The sequence below is a fragment of the Terrapene carolina genome, unplaced genomic scaffold, assembly GCF_002925995.2.
Source record: "Terrapene carolina triunguis isolate 2854851 unplaced genomic scaffold, T_m_triunguis-2.0 Scaffold210, whole genome shotgun sequence".
NCBI classification, from domain to species: Eukaryota; Metazoa; Chordata; order Testudines; family Emydidae; genus Terrapene; species Terrapene triunguis.
The window spans coordinates 3,801,761-3,817,730 of NW_020664561.1; the positions used below are offsets into that span (position 1 = coordinate 3,801,761).

Genomic DNA, 15,970 nt, shown 5'->3' on the forward strand with positions numbered 1-15,970 from the left:
AGTCAGGGGACAAGGAACGGGGGGAGGGTTGGGGGTTCTGAGGGGGGCGGGAAGTGGGAGGGGCAGGGGCGGGGCTAGGGCGGGGCTCCTCCCGTCCTCTTTTTTGCTTGCTGAAATATGGTAACCCTACTGTTTGCAGAGGGCATTGCCTTGGCAGGGGGAGCACGGGGGGGGGCGGGCTCTGTGTGGCACTGAGGATCCTGTTTGGCTGCTTGGTTTTGTGCTGAATCTCCCATGAGAACTGGGACTGGAGGGGAGGGGGAGACTGTACCGTTCTTTGGCCTGCTTTGCAGCGCGGCTTCCTCTGCGCACGCGCTACTAGGCTGAGGGCAGAGGATGGAAACTACAACTCCCAGAAATCCCGGCCGGGCGCGCATGCGCGGCGGAGCCATCTTGCAATCTGAGCCGTAATCAAAGAGCCCCAGTGGCAGGAGGCGCCTCGCGGGCGGTGGGACGTGTCGTGGCGGGTTGCTGCCGCCTCACGGCCGGTCGCGCCCTGCCCTTCCCCGGCCTCGGGCCGCGCGCAGTACGGGCGGGGCCCCGAGCCCAAGCGGGGAGCCGGTGGGGTGGGTCAGGGGTCACCAAGTTGGGGGGCTGTGGGGTCAGGGGGACTCTGGGGTAAGCTTGAGGGGTCCCTGGGACAGACTGAGGGGTCGGGGGTGTTCCCCAAGGGGGTCAGCCTGTGCGGTCAGGGGGACCCTAAGGTGGGGTCAGGGATCCCTGGTGGCAGTTTGTGAGATTGGGGATCCCCCAGGGTCGGGGACAGCCTGTGGGGTCAGGGATCCCTGGGGGCAGCCTGTGGGGTAAGGGGGATCCTCAAGGTGGGGGGGAGCCTGTGAGGTGAGGGGGTCCCAGTGAACGCCCCCAGGAGATATACTGAGTGAGCAGGGAGGACTCCCCCAGCAGACCTGGGCGTGGGTCTGGGTGGTAGAGAGGAAGATGAGGGAGATCTGTCGGATTTGCGCCCGGGAGCTCTGTGGCAACCAGAGACGCTGGATATTCCACACGGCTGCCAAGCTCAACTTGCAGGTGCTTCTCTCCCATGTCCTGGGCAAGGAGCTCTGCCGAGATGGCAAAGCTGAATTTGCCTGCAGCAAGTGTGCGTTCATGCTGGACCGCATCTACAGGTTTGACACGGTCATCGCTCGCATCGAAGCCCTCTCCATCGAGCGTTTGCAGAAGCTGCTGCTGGAGAAGGATCGCCTCAAGTTTTGCATTGCCAGCATGTATAGGAGGAATAATGAAGACTCTGGTATTGATGACAAAGTTGTTGGGGATGTGACTGTTGACATTTCTGGCCTGCCTGATGTCAGATACACAGCCCTTCTTCAGGAGGACTTTGCCTATTCTGGATTTGAATGCTGGACAGAGCATGAGGAACATATCCCAGAACTGCACAGCTGCCACACTTCGGAGAGCGTGGGTAACCGCCCAAGGCGATGCCGTGGCTGTGCTGCATTACGTGTTGCAGATGCTGACTATGAAGCAATTTGCAGAGTCCCACGAAAGGTGGCTAGGAGTATCTCTTGTGGTCCTTCCACCAGGTGGCCAGCTAGTGTATGCAACGAGGAATCTTCTGTATGTGAACCTATAACTGCTGACTTGGCAAGTGTCAAGGTGCCTGTGGAAGAAGAAAGCATGGAGGAAGGGACTCCTGGGTCCTCTGTTGAATCCTTGGACACAACGGTTAAGGTCAGCCCTCCACGACAGAAGGATGAGGAAGCAGACAAAGGTGTAAAAGGGAGTGAGAAGTGTGATGATTGCTCAGATGCCCGTACCACTCCAAACTCATCATTGTACGGGAATAGGTTGGAGCTAGCCCTTAGCCTGATCAAAGCTTTTGACTACAAGCCTGTTCAGAGTCCCAGAGGGAGCAGGTTACCTATTCCAGTGAAATCCATCCTGCCATATTCCAAGCCTAGCCATGATCTGGTGGATGGAAGTGCTCTTCTTGGCTCAGTGAATGCTGGTTCTGGTTTCCTCAGTGCAGCCACAAAACCCTTTCCCTTGGAGCTTTCTGACCTGCAGGAGCTGTGGGATGATCTCTGTGAAGATTATATGCCACTTCGGGTACAGGTAGAGGTCAATGTGCAACATTAGTTTAAAAAAAATACTGACCCTGAGACCACTGTGGATTCAGATGTGCTGAGATCATATGGATAGCTAAATGTAGCCAAACTCAGGCTAGGAATAGGTAGCTGCCTTTTAACTATTTTAACTGTACCCCCTCTATGCAATCCATTCCTTTTCCATTACCAGGTATTGTCTTCTTGCCGTGTTTTGAAGAAGTGAGCCCTCTGGGTCTTGGTGCCTTCACATCTCTCTCTCTCTCTCTCTCTCTCTCTCTCCTGCTCCTTCCTAAGACTGTATACTAGTGTGGGTTTGAGTTTTAGTTTGCCTCTAGTTTCCTACCAAGCAAATACTGCTACTTTATTTTTCCTTGCTACTCTCTATAACTTGGTTTAAATTTATAAGTTCCACTAAAGGAAATATTGTAAGTTGCCAGAGACCTCTTCTAAGTGCTGATTTCTATTGGCCTTTATAACTGCTTTGTTCTGATGTATCAGGAATCTTCCTCCTCTCAGACAGAGTCCTAAACTATAATCCTCCTTCTAAGGATCAGTCCTCAAATGTACACAGCACACAGGGGTACACTGGTATGTTACCTACAGAGACTGTTGTCTTTGAGATGGATTTGTTTCAGTGGATGATTTTAGGGCTAGCATTCTAGATACTTGGTTTGTCTCCTGATCCTTTAAAAAGTTCAAGTGATTAGTGGCAGATGCCACCAAAGAGCCTGTGATTTGAAGACTCTGCTTTCAGAGGAGTTCCAGGTGTCTTGCCCACTGTGTACATTCCAGTCCACTTATAGCTCTGAATTTTCTCTGTTTTGCCAGGCTTTAAAATCCTGATTAGCATGTGGCCAGAAAACTACACCTGTAACTACTTTACCTCTTTTGTTAATGAATAGAAAGCCCCAGTCAGCTTCAATTCAGGAATATCCATGTCAGTCTAATTGTATTCACATTAGCAGTCTTGCTGTCTAATGTGCCTGCTAGCCTTAGGGACTAGAAAGATGCTTGTTTATTACTATGGCAACTGTAGTCAGTGGATACATTTCCTATTCAGTGGCTGATACTTTTCCTAGTCTGTCATTTTCCAGAGACCTGTACTCTTTCTGCATCAGCTATGATGTGGCTTTATTGACAGGCTAGAAATTGTGCTATGGAGGAACACAAGCTGACAAAAGCAATAAATTCACTGCTAATCCACTTGTAGCTCATGATTGAAGATCTGCTGACACCACCTGAAAAACCTCCTAGTGAGGGACAGTGCTGCAGCTTCTGCCCTATCCTACAGTCTCTATATCCCTCACTGCTCATTTTTCATTACTGGGGACATTTGTACAGTATTAAGAATAAGATTTTTTTTTCTTAATGCACATCTTTCAAGAGTGGAACAAACATTAATTTGTATATGGATTTAAATGGCTTGGCTTTCTCTCATGTCTTACTATCTTTGTTACATCTCAGAGTTACTTACAAAGGGTTTTCTAAACGCCAGCCTTTGTCACATGTCTGTTTCTGCAGTGATTCATCATGTTGAATTTGCAACTTCCCATTTCTTACCATGGCAACAAAATGTTATCACCAGCACTCCACAGATTTCAGTGCTGGATCTGGCAGAAGGAGAAAGCTCTTACTCACACTCTAGATGGCTTTAATGCTAGAAATGGAAAGTCAGACAGTTGCCAGCAAAGTAAATAGTTTTTGTATAAATGTTTTTTTTCCCTTCTTTTCCCCAGTAGGAAAACTATTCTTCAAGAGCCAAATATTGCACTCATTCCATTAACATGAAAATCTGCCAATCATAGGAGTTGCGTTGCCCTAAGAAGCTGATAGGCTTCTTGTCTTTGGTCCTTGCCTGGAATAGCAATCATTTTAGGTTCATTCATCACAATTAGAATGTCTCAGAGCATTAAGATCTGATAGGCAGATGACTTCTTAGGCCTGGTTGGCACTGGCATTTTCTGCAAAACATCAAAACCGCTTTCAGCCTTGCAGCTCCAGAGGCAGTAGCAAGAATGCTAGCGTAAACTGGCTGCCAGTGTTTTCACCACTGTTCTGTGCAAACCTGCTCTCGGCAGGGTTAGACAACATGATGGTTATGAAAGACAGGTGGGAAGTCTATGCTAATGCTGCTATTGCTGCTGCAGGCCTACTGGTGGGGAGAACTTAGAAAATGCCAATGTAGAAAAAATTCTGGGGCGCAAAGATTCTATTTTTGGTACAGTAGTGTCCCAGTAATGAAGAATTAAGGATGGTAGATCCTAAGTGCCAGGACTTGGCTCTTCTAAGTAGGTCATGGCTCTTTTTTTTTTTTTTTTTTTTTTTTTAATTTTCTAGTGTCAATTTATTCAAAGAATGTAATTGGGGAGGAGGGAGAATTTATGCTTTTCCTTGTGCCTTTTCAGCAGCCTAACTAAAGAGTTACAGTCTGCCTCCTGTAAGATGTGCTAGCAGCAGCCCCTGTCTATGCTCAAGGGCCCCTAGTCAGGCCAGGTTGAACAATGTGCAGGGATGTCAGAGTGCAGAGCTTTATTAAAACCTTACCCGCTGTCCATGGCACTTGTTCAGAAGTGATTGCTCGCCCCATCACTTACAGCATTAAATATGCTGTCAAGCAAGCAAAGGCTCTTGTCCCTGCTGAGAACTAGATCTAGACAAAATTTCAAAGCTCAGCCAAAATGATCTGTTTTAAACCTTTCGACTCTATTATTTGGGGCAGGATGTTAGGCTCTTAAAAATTACAAAAGCAGAAGGACTGAAGAACAAGTGGCCAGTAATTCTTGATTTTCTAACCACTAACTGTAGCTGTGACACAGCAGCTAGCTGATCTCATCTAGCTATGACAGCAGTCAGTGCTTTGGGCCACTCTTAGGTTTTTATTATTCAGATGCAGAGGGCTCCTTGTATTGCTTTCCCAGCAGCCTGACTCTTGTTAACAGCCTCCTCCTAGAATATGGGTCATCTCTGGCTGTCCCAGCTGCCTTAAGGTTCCTTCCCCCTTTTTCTGCTCTTCAGCTCACAGCCCTTGCTGTTCCATCCTTCAGAGGTCATGTGCACTCTCATCAATCTACCAGAGATGTTGGTGCTTAGTATCTCACTGCAACCCAGAGACAGAATGCAGCACTGTCTCTGCAGCTCTTGCTATTTGATTTATTTATATTGCTGTGTATCAGGATCATTGTCCCACCATGCTGTTTGCTGTACAAACACGGTCCAGCCTCCCAGCCCTGAAGAGCTTACATCTGAAACTGGAAAAAATTAAAGGCTTGGGTGGGGAAGCAAGCGTCCAAGCAAAGTGGTCATAGTGGTGCTGGTCTTAGGCTCGTTGGTTCAGTTTTTGTCCCCTTTAGCTTATAGAGGAATGGAGGGAGAGCAAATGAGAGGAGGGGGTGAGGAAATAGGAGCAGAAAAGTGGAAGAGGGGGATGAAAGAAGGGGAAGAGGGTCATGGGGGGGTAGGGTGGGGAGTGGGGAATAGAGGAGGAGGAAGAAGATCAGACGGGACCAAGAAGGTGAGAATGAACGGGGGTGGGGGGAAGCAGGAGCAGGTTGGAATAAAAATCAGTCAGCAGAGAGAAAACAATACCCAGCGTTCAAAGGCTGAAGAGCAGTGTGCTGCCCTCAGGCATTCAAGGCTTCTCTATGCTTGCTGTTGCTGGGGAAGCACCTGCTCCTTTGAGGGACCCATTTCCTATGGTCATCGGAGAGGAAAACTCAGTGAGATAGAGCTAGTCAAAGTGAGCTGCCATGTGAGCTGTGTGTAGGGGTGTCTGGAGCTGGCTTTGTTGTCTCCTTGCTCCTACTCAAGAAAGTCTGGCCAAGGCATTCTCAAATCTTTAGTGTGTCCTCAGCAGGAAGGCAATAGTGAATTTGGGTGGCAGCTGCATTTTCCCTGAAAATCGTTGTCTACTATTGCTGCTGATACCTGAAAGAGTGCTTCTCACCTTCTAGACAGAGTGGGTCTGAACTCAGCCCCAAAGAGCTTACAGGCCTAATTAGATGTGAAGGAGCGAGACAGTAAGGAGGGCTGATGACAGAAGCGTCAATCAAATTATTATATGATTACCCAGTGATTGCTGGCCACAGCATGCTGCGCTAAGGAAGGTGTGATTCTTTTTCTTTGCTTTCCAAGTAAATTGATGTCTGTCTTGGCTAACTTTTTCAGGCCTAGTGGCAGGAGCAAGTGGGGGGACCTGAACGAGAAGTGTTGGCCTCACAAATCATCTGAGAAAGGGCATTCCATGCATGTTGCGGGAGCAGGCAACGATATTTGTGGATAAAGTAGGACATTGAGGTTGGCATCACTGGGAGTGGAAGGGGCAGCGCAGAAGGAGGTCAGCTAAGTTATGGAGAACTGTGAAGGGTGATTACAAGAATCTGGGCTGGACATTGTGTAGACAGGAGCCAGTTGAGTGATTCAAAGAGGGTGGGAAATAGGTTCCAGTACTGTGGTGAGGAAGGTGATCTTAGCAGCAACATTTTGGATGGACTGAAGGGGGTGATGTGGGTGCCAGGGAGGCCCCTGAGAAGGAGGTTACAATAATAGGGACAGGAGGTAAGGACCTGAACAAGAGTGTTTGCTGTCAGGTTGGACAGAAAAGGTCAGATCCTGATGATGAAGTGTCAGGACTGGCTGGGTGTGACGGCAAGGGAGGAGGCAGCGATTATCCTGCGTTATGGGCTGAGGAACTGGTGGTGGTCTAAAGTGAATGGAGTTTCAAAAGGAAGCTAAGTTCAGCTCTGGCCATGTTAAGCTGACCGCAAGGCACGCGGGAGGGACAGGATTGGAGTAGGGGAAGTAGATTGGTGAGTTGCTGGCTGGAGATGGTAGTTGAAGCTGTATGAACAGATGAAATCACCCAGTGAGAGGGTGTAAAGGGAGAACAGTGGGCCAAGAACAGACCCTTGGGAGGGGAGGAGGAACTGCCAGAAGGTCCCTGAAGGATCAGCCAGACATGTAGCAAGAGAGGGTGGAGGTGCACGTGGCAGGATGTTGAGAAGGTGGCTATAAGGAGCAGATGTTTTGAAATCCACATTAGGAGGGCCACCATCACTCTGAATAGAAACCATGCAAGGACTCAGGCCACCCACATCTCTTCTGTCTCTCCAGAATCTGCCTGAGGACCATCAGCAGCTGACTCAGTGTGACCCCGTGGCGAGTGGGCGTGTGTCTGAATCGCATGCTGCTGAGCTGCAGGACAAAATCCAGCAGTACGATGCCACCAACAAGGTATTTGTTCACTGGCTGCACGTTCAGCTCTTTGAGGATTCTCGCTTACCTTAATTAGCAATAGCCATGAAGTATCATTGCAGGCACTGGAAGTTGCCCAAACTGAGGTGGTGCTATTGGCCTTCAACCAGGTTAGGAAGTGCTTCCTTTCCTATAGCTATGCTATGCAACTTCCTTCTTTATGCCAGTTCTAAAGCAGTGTTTGAAAGACCTTCCCCTATGCCAGGGGGCCTCCATAGAGCCATTGGAGGAAAGATGCCTACATCCCCTAGCTCCACCCACTGCCTGCCCCTCCCACTCTGGCTTCTTGGCTGCTGCTTCTCTATGGCAGGGGTGGCCAACCTGAGCCTGAGAAGGAGCCAGAATTTACCAATGTGCATTGCCAAAGAGCCACAGTAACATGTCAGCAGCCCCCCATCAGTTTCCTCCGCCCCCAGTGTCTCCCATCTGCCAGCAGCACCGCTGATCAGCACCTAACCCTCCATCCCTGCGCCTCCTGCCTGCCGCGATCAGCTGTTTTGTAGTGTGCAGGAGGCGTGGGGGGGGGGGGTGGGAAGCAAGGGCATGGCAGACTCAGGGGAAGGGGTGGGGGCCTTGGGGGAAGGAGTGGAGTGGGGCCTGGGACTGGGACAGAGCCAGGGGTTGAGCAGTGAGCACCTTGTAGCACACTGGAAAGTTGGCACCTGTAGCTCCAGCACCGGAGTTGGCGCCTATGCAAGGAGCTGCATATTAACCTCTGAAGAGCCGCATGTTGCTCCAGAGCCACAGGTTGGCCACCCCTGCTCTATGGTGAGCCTTCTGCAGGCAGAGAGGGAAGTTGCCATGGAGGCAGCTGGCCTCCTTTTGGTGTGGGATGAAGGAGGTCAGCCTGCAGAGGGGCCCACCCTGGCATGCTTTTAAAGGGCATGAAGTAAAAATTAGCTGAACAAGAAGATGGCCAGCCTAGTGGCAGGTTAAATGAATACACATGGGAAGGGATAGCTGGTTTTATATATGCCCATTGTAGTGCTGTAAATTAACTGTAACCGATCAGGAAAACACCACAGAGGTCGTTGTGAACAGCTCCATGCAAACTTCTGCTCAGCATGCAGCAGCAGGCAAAATTGCAAAGAGAGTTTAGCAGTGTTAAGAAAGGGATGGTAAAACCTTGTCTGTTACAGTGCCCTTGTATAAATCTGTTGTTGTCCATAGCTGGAACACTTGAGTTCAGTTTGGCCAGCCACCCTCCGGAAGGATAACTCCGAAATAGAAAAGGTCCAGAGAGCAGCAATGAAAATAATTAGGGGTGTAGAATTAAAAAGACAAGGGCAATTTAGTTTCAAAAGAAGCCAAATAAGAGGTAACGTGCCAGATATATAAATTAATGAGCAGTATAGAGAAGGTCATTTGGGAGTATTTGAGGACCATTGTGGTATCAAGGTCATTATAGATATTTACCTTCTCATAATAAAAGATGATGTTTAAAAGGCAACATTTAAAACTGATTAAAATAAACACTTTTTTTTAAGCAACTTAATCTGTGGAAGTCACTTCCACATGCCATTATGGAAGCAATTCCTCAGCGGGATTGAGAAAAGATTTATCTTCTATTACACTAGTGAGGATGAAAACATAGGAGGTGCTTTGGCACTCATGTTTCAGGCCATAAACCAGCCTTCCCCTCCAGCCATGATGTTGTAAAACTTCTGTGTGGCAGGGGAAGCCCTAATCAGCACCTGCCACTCCAGCCCCACTCAGGGAAATGGGTTGGGGCTGGGCAACTAGCATGGACTGGCCCCACCTGCCAGCCTTGTTAACAGGGGCTAAATGCTTGGGAGGCAGTGAATCCGGAGGGTGGGGCAGAGACCAGGAGGGGAGAGTAGGCTCAGAAGGAGCCAGGAGCCTGCTACCCTGTTGCCACTGAGGCCTGTGCTAGGCCAAACCTGTAAATACTCTGTAAATAGTTAGAGCTTGGTGGTGGGGACTGGACACAGGAATAAAGAGCATGGTTGTTGCACCAGCTTGAAGTGGTCCTGACACACTGGGGAGCGGGCCCAGGAGGCTGAATGCAGCGGGTTGCAGTGAACACCCCGTTACGTTACGTTATGTGGATTTCACTGTGTTGAAGCCAGGACACTGGGCTGGATGGACCATGCATTTGCTCGAGTATGGTGTTACCTAAATCCAGGCAGTTGCTGCAAGAGTGAGTGGCTGGCTGGATAGTGCTACCTGGAGAAAGGGAGGAAGAGTGTAAATATGTAACGGTAACGCTCTAGCTGTAGTGGGTGAGTTGGAGGGAAAGGAAGTGGTCTCTGGGATATGTGGGTTCCGTTTTGGAGGTTCCAGATCTCCAGGAGTACCATGGGCTGAAGCCTCTCCTACTCTTTTGAAGGGGTTGGAGAAATGAGTAATTGAAACTGGGATTGGCATTAGGCAGCTGAGTGTCGGAGACAGTATCAGACAGAGTAAGCAGGGCTCTCCTGGTGGATGCGCAAGGTGTTGTGATGCATGGGGTCGGAGGCCAGGATTCCAACCCCTCCCTCAGACTGGATCACTGGGGGCTGGAAGCACAGGTGCTGACTTTCCAAAGTGCCGGGGGTTGCTCGACCCCCAGCTCTGCCCCAGGCCCCGCCCCCACTCCACCCTTCCCCGAAGGCTCCACCCCCACCCTGCCTCTTCCAACCCCGGCACCACCCTGCCCCGCCTCTTCCTGCCCAGTTCCATCTCCTCCCCTGAGCGCGCCACGTCCTCGCTCCTCCCCCTCCCTCCCAGCCTCCTGCATGCTGCGAAACAGCTGATTGCGGTGGGCGGGAGGCGCATGGAGAGAGTGGGAGACACTAATCCACAGGGCCCGCCAGCAGTCGGGAGACGCTGGGGTGGTGGGAGGGAGCTGACGGGGGGGGGGGGCTGCCAGTGGGAGCTCAGCACACACCATTTTTTCCCCATGGGTGCTCCAGACCCAGAGCACCCACAGAGTCGGTGCCTATGGCTGGAAGTTGGCCTCAGCCCCTGTGAAAGAAGGGAAGGCCTTGCATTGCCTTGTCGCTACTCTCTCCACCCAGCTCAAGAGCAGCAGAGCCAGACTTCAGAGGGAGCCACGTTGGTCTTGATCTGGGGAAATAAAGAGGAACCTCTGGGCTCTGTGGACCCAGTATGGTGTGGAGGGATTCTTAGGGGCAATTTGATGAAGTTTGGGGCTTGGTAACTAAACCGTTGTGTTCTCTATGTTCAGTTGCTGCAGGAAAAGCTAAATGAGATGAATTTTGAATTAAAATCTGTCCAGGAAGCATCCCAGAGACAAGATCGTACAATCCAGAGTCTGAACGAGGCCCTGAAGAGCAAAGAAAGTGAGGTAACTAGCACTGTTGAGGGGGGCCGTTGCTGTGCCCTTGTATAGGAAATGTGGATGCAGGGAAGCATGCTATTCTAGCAGCAATTCAGAGGGAACCCTTCAGCCATCCTTGGACCTTGCTCATTTCTCCTGTGACTTGTTTCTGTCAAAGCACGTACAACAGTCAGAGGCAATTTGTGTCCAAGACTCCTGGGGGTGTGGGGCTTGCTAACGGTTGGGTGTCCTATCCCCTATCTTGCAGACAGAGGAGCTGTACCATGTGATTGAAGGGCAGAATGAGACCATGGCCAAACTACGAGACATGTTACATAGAAGCCAGCTTGGACACTTGCAGGTACGTCCCTGTGGGCCCCTCTATCCCCCAGAAATGAGGGGCCTTTGCCTTTAAAAGAAAATTGAAAGGCCTTGGGTCTTTCACTGTCACGGGCTCCTTCACTGTTCTGAACAGCTCTTGTGAGCTCACACTTAAACACACTCACATTTCTGTTCTCCTCTCTTGTCAGACCTCGGACGGTCCATCCCCTTCCCAGCAGCAGCAGCACATGGCACTGCTAGGTCTGCAGAACACGCTCTTCTGCACCCAGCTGGAGATGCAGAAGCTGAAGAGGGCTCAGCGGCAGAAAGAACACCAACTGGCTGAAGCCAGGAGAGCTACCCAGCTTCTAGAGGCTGCTGTGCAGGAGGAACAGCAGCTGAAAGAGGTGTCGTGGAAACATAATCAGGTATGGCATGCTTCAGCAAATGACAGTAAAGTGCAAATGACAGTAAAGTGTTTTTGCATATGAAGACAGCAAACCACTGGCCTTCATAATGCTTCTATTAGCTGAATGCCTTAAGTGGGTCTATTTCCTGTTAGCTTACATTCAACAGTACGTGCACACAATCAGTGCAGAGACTGAATACAGTGGATCAGTAGTGTCACTTACTGGTATGTTTTAACTGGTGCAAATGTCCTGTTTCTTTTTGTGATGCTATACTCCTATTTCTCCAGTGGATTAGCCAGGGTGGACTTGAAAACTTTAAACTTCACCTCTGGCTAGAAGAGGGGATTTAAAAAAAGGTTCCTACATACACAGGAAAAATTGTATCAGTTTTAAAGTTGTACAGTCACCAACAAATTTTCACTTTGCGGAAGTGCAGTTAGGGAATTGAGTGCAGAACCCTAATTCCAGTTGCTTGTCAGTTTCACTACCAAACTTCATGTGATTGGACCCACTCTGATAGTGACTTTCTGAAGAAGTTAAGAGTTAGTTGCTCTGTTCTTGCACTGGGCACAAAATAATACATAGAACTAAAGAAAGAGGCATGTGGCTGGTATTCCGTGTCAAGTGGTCACTTTGGTGAGATGGATGGATTTAGAGTTTAAAAATCACTAAATGTCTCTGTAATTTCAAAGAAGAAGTAATAAATGTTTGAAAGATTGCTTTGGTGGCTGTGCTGTACAAAACTCCTACTCAGCATGTAGGTAAGTAATCAGATGTGTCTATGTGGAGATGTATTAAACTTCATAGCAATGGAGGTAGGGAATAGGAACCCCCCACTTGAGACATACTCAGCCACGGTCCATGCTGACATCTGTCCATGCAGCTGTGAAAACCCTATCTCCATCTACATGTGTGCTACACATGTACTGAGCCTAGCTTCCATAAGCTGAACCACATGAAGATATTCTTCATTGGTGCTCCATCCATATGCTTGCTGAAGGGTTAGCATCCCCTTCTCCTGCGGAAGGAGGTCAGGCTCTCAGTTTTCTGATCTGAATGACAGCAGCCTATAATATCTGAATACTACTGAATCCCTGTTGTCCTCTCCTGCAGCCCAGCCTGCCCTTTACCTTGTGAGATTCAACAGGATAACGTGCATCTGAAGAAGTGGGTTTTTTACCCATGAAAGCTTATGCCCAAATAAATCTGTTAGTCTTTAAGGTGCCACCGGACTCCTCCTTGTTTTTAACAGGATAACAGCAACTCCTGAGGGTGTCTCCGTCTCTGGTGTGACTGACTGACAGGGCTTCCTGTTAAGTGGGCATCTTATGGCAAAGAAGTGAGAAGTGTGTTTTCCTTTCAGGAGCTGCGTAGTGTTGTGCAGCAGGTACAAGCAGAGCTGCAGGGCAAGGTTCAGGAGCTGCGGGCCCTGGAGGGGGAGAGATGCTGTGAGATCCGGGCCCAGGAGCAGCGTGTTCAGCGTTTGAGCCAGAGGCTGGCTCACAAAGAACAGCTTCTGCAGGTGAGGTGAAATGATGTGAATCAAGGATTAGCCTCACCTTGGTATTTGGGTGCCAGCAACCACATGACCATGTGCAGCTCTCCAGTGCCTGCCCTCAGAGAGATTGGAGTCTGAGGGCAACCCTCTGGCTACAGCCACAGGGAGGGATCTGTAGCTGTGGCTGATGCCAGTACGACTCAGCCCGAGGTGAGTCCTGACTGGGGAGGGAATCAGACAGATGAACACTGACCTGACCTGTGGACTCTGCCATCCTTTGAGTGTGGGGAGAGGAGAGTGAGCTCAGAGAGAGGTGCTCTGACCTCTGAACTCCCTGCACTGGCTCAGTAACGTTGGTGTCTGTGCTGATGTGTGCTTATGGGGTACCTTCAGGAATCCCGGGAACTTCTGCAACGTCGGCAGAGCTTGGAGAAGAACCCTGCGGTAACTGATGCTATGCTGGAGAAGTTGCAGCAGCGAATCAAAGACCGAGATGCTGCTCTGGAGGTAAGCACAGGACATTCCAGCACAGTCTTCCCCATCCTTTCCCTGGGCTCCTGGGGGGATGGGTAGGCAAAGCATCCCTTGTGCTTTGCTCTCCCTTGCCCGGGTTTGGTATCCCCTGCTCTTCCTTTCCCTGGGGCTGTCCCCACTTCCCCATCCCCATAGAGTGAGCTGAGTTCTCCCACGTAGTGTGAAGTAGGCTGCATGGCAAGAGAATTCAGGATGCTGTCTCTGCACGAGGGAGTGTTTCTCTATGATCGCTTTGTCACCTTTTCTCTCCCTGTAGCGAGCAATAGATGAGAAATTTTGTGCCGTGGAAGAGAAGGAGCAAGAGCTGCGACAGCTCCATCTCTCTGTGAGAGAGCGGGAGCGTGACCTGGAGAGACTGCGCAGCGTCCTGTCCAGCAATGAGGCCACCATTCATGTAAGTGTGATCCCCTCCCCAGCATATTGTCCCCTGTGTAATGCACCTATGTGTAGGGTGACCAGAGCTCCCGGCTCAGCTTGGCACAGCATTCATTCCATTGGTGTGGCCAGCCCTTACGTTGCTGCTTTGGCTGCCTCATTGATTCCGTGGCCAGAAGAGACCACTGTGATCATCTAGTCTGAGCTGCATCAAACAGGCCAGAGACCTGCCCCACAATAATTTTAGAAAAGATCTTGATTTAAAATGGTCAGTGATGGAGAATCTACCACGACCTTTGGGAAATCGTTCCAATGGTTAATTAGCTTCACTGTTAAAGATTTCCACCTTATTTCCAGGCTGAATATGTTTAGCTTCAGTTTCCAGCCATTGGATCGGGTTAGACCTTTCTCGGCTAGGTTGAAGGGCCCATTATTAAATATTTGTTCCCCATGTAGATACTTATAGACTGTGGTCAAGTCACCCCTTAACCATCTCTTAAACTAAATAGATTTCCTTGGGTCTGTCACTATAAGGCATGTTTGCTAATCCTTTATTCATTCTTGTGGCTCTTCTCTGGTGAGTGCTTGCTTAGCATACTACCTGCATACATCCTGATCCCTCCCCACCAGGCAGTTTTCTGATGGCCTCCTGCATCTGGGGAAGGAAGGGGTTAAACTAATAGTTCCATATGGCATTTCTCAGCTGGATGCTGAGGTGGAAGCTTTCTCTAGGGAGTGAATATAATGGCTGTTTGGGGCTGCACAAAAGGGTAGAAGAGACTGAATAATTTCAATCCTGTTTACTTAAGTGCACAAGAATCTACTTGGGCCTCAGTGTGTTCCTGGTTTTCTCTGTGGTCCCTAGAGCATGGACAGCCTGCTGAAAGCCAAGACGCTGGAACTAGAGCAGGTGTCAGCAACCTGCCAGAACCTCCAGTGGCTGAAAGAGGAAGTCGAGGCAAAATCCAGCTGTTGGCAGAAGGAGCAGGAGGGGATAATACAGCAACTGCAGACCTCTCTGCACGACAGGAACAAGGAAGTGGAAGTAAGGCCCATGCTCCCTGCTGCAGTGCCTCCAGCCATTCCCTCTTGGATGGGATCCCTGAGCACTACTGCCAGGCCTCTGGGCCACTCACTCAATGCCACTGTGCCATCCTGCTCCCCTTGGAGGGGGGGTCAGACCCATTACCCTGATTTGGTGGAGTGTATAGGAGGGGGTGGGGGGCAAACTCATAGCCCTGCTCCTCTTGGTGATCCATTGGCCATTATTTTTGAAAACTCATGGTGATTGGGGGAGGTCCCGGATGACTGGAAAAAGGCTAATGTAGTGCCCATCTTTAAAAAAGGGAAGGAGGAGGATCCGGGGAACTACAGGCCAGTCAGCCTCACCTCAGTCCCTGGAAAAATCATGGAGCAGGTCCTCAAGAAATCAATTCTGAAGCACTTAGAGGAGAGGAAAGTGATCAGGAACAGTCAGCATGAATTCACCAAGGGGAAGTCGTGCCTGACTAACCTAATTGCCTTCTATGATAACTGGCTCTGTGGATGAGGGGAAAGCAGTGGATGTGTTATTCCTTGACTTTAGCAAAGCTTTTGATACGGTCTCCCACAGTATTCTTGCCGCCAAGTTAAAGAAGTATGGGCTGGATGAATGGACTTTAAGGTGGATAGAAAGCTGGCTAGATCGTCGGGCTCAACGGGTAGTGATCAATGGCTCCATGTCTAGTTGGCAGCCGGTTTCAAGCGGAGTACCCCAAGGGTCGGTCCTGGGGCCGGTTTTGTTTAATATCTTTATTAATGATCTGGAGGATGGTGTGGACTGCACTCTCAGCAAGTTTGCAGATGCCACTAAACTGGGAGGCGTGGTAGATACACTAGAGGGTAGGGATTGGATACAGAGGGACCTAGACAAATTAGAGGATTGGGCCAAAAGAAACCTGATGAGGTTCAACAAGGACAAGTGCAGAGTCCTGCACTTAGGACGGAAGAATCCCATGCACTGCTACAGACTAGGGACCGAATGGCTAGGTAGCAGTTGTGCAGAAAAGGACCTAGGGGCAGGGCCGGCTCCAGGCACCAAGCACCCAAGCTGGTGCTTGGGGCGGCACCTGGAGGTGGGCGGCGCGGCGCTCTGGCTGCCGGGGGGAGAGCCGAGCCGAGCCCCAGCCGGGGCTCGCCGCCCTCTCGCTGCCCTGCCCCCGGCGCTCTGGCCGCGGGGGGGGGGGGGAGA

The 15,970-nt window shown here is 50.1% G+C and overlaps 1 protein-coding gene across 1 annotated transcript in view; it reads left to right on the plus strand.

Moving 5' to 3' along the window:
• The first annotated feature begins 846 nt into the window (after positions 1 to 846).
• The window catches only part of LOC112107391 (myomegalin-like), a 146,602-nt gene continuing 131,478 nt past the window's right edge, over positions 847 to 15,970 (plus strand). The window contains exons 1-9 of the mRNA XM_024201076.2: positions 847 to 2,076; positions 7,179 to 7,298; positions 10,510 to 10,629; positions 10,871 to 10,963; positions 11,133 to 11,351; positions 12,697 to 12,855; positions 13,225 to 13,338; positions 13,622 to 13,759; positions 14,606 to 14,785. Coding sequence (XP_024056844.1) covers positions 940 to 2,076; positions 7,179 to 7,298; positions 10,510 to 10,629; positions 10,871 to 10,963; positions 11,133 to 11,351; positions 12,697 to 12,855; positions 13,225 to 13,338; positions 13,622 to 13,759; positions 14,606 to 14,785 — 2,280 coding nt within the window. The 5' untranslated portion in view covers positions 847 to 939. The remainder of the gene's footprint in view (positions 2,077 to 7,178; positions 7,299 to 10,509; positions 10,630 to 10,870; positions 10,964 to 11,132; positions 11,352 to 12,696; positions 12,856 to 13,224; positions 13,339 to 13,621; positions 13,760 to 14,605; positions 14,786 to 15,970) is intronic.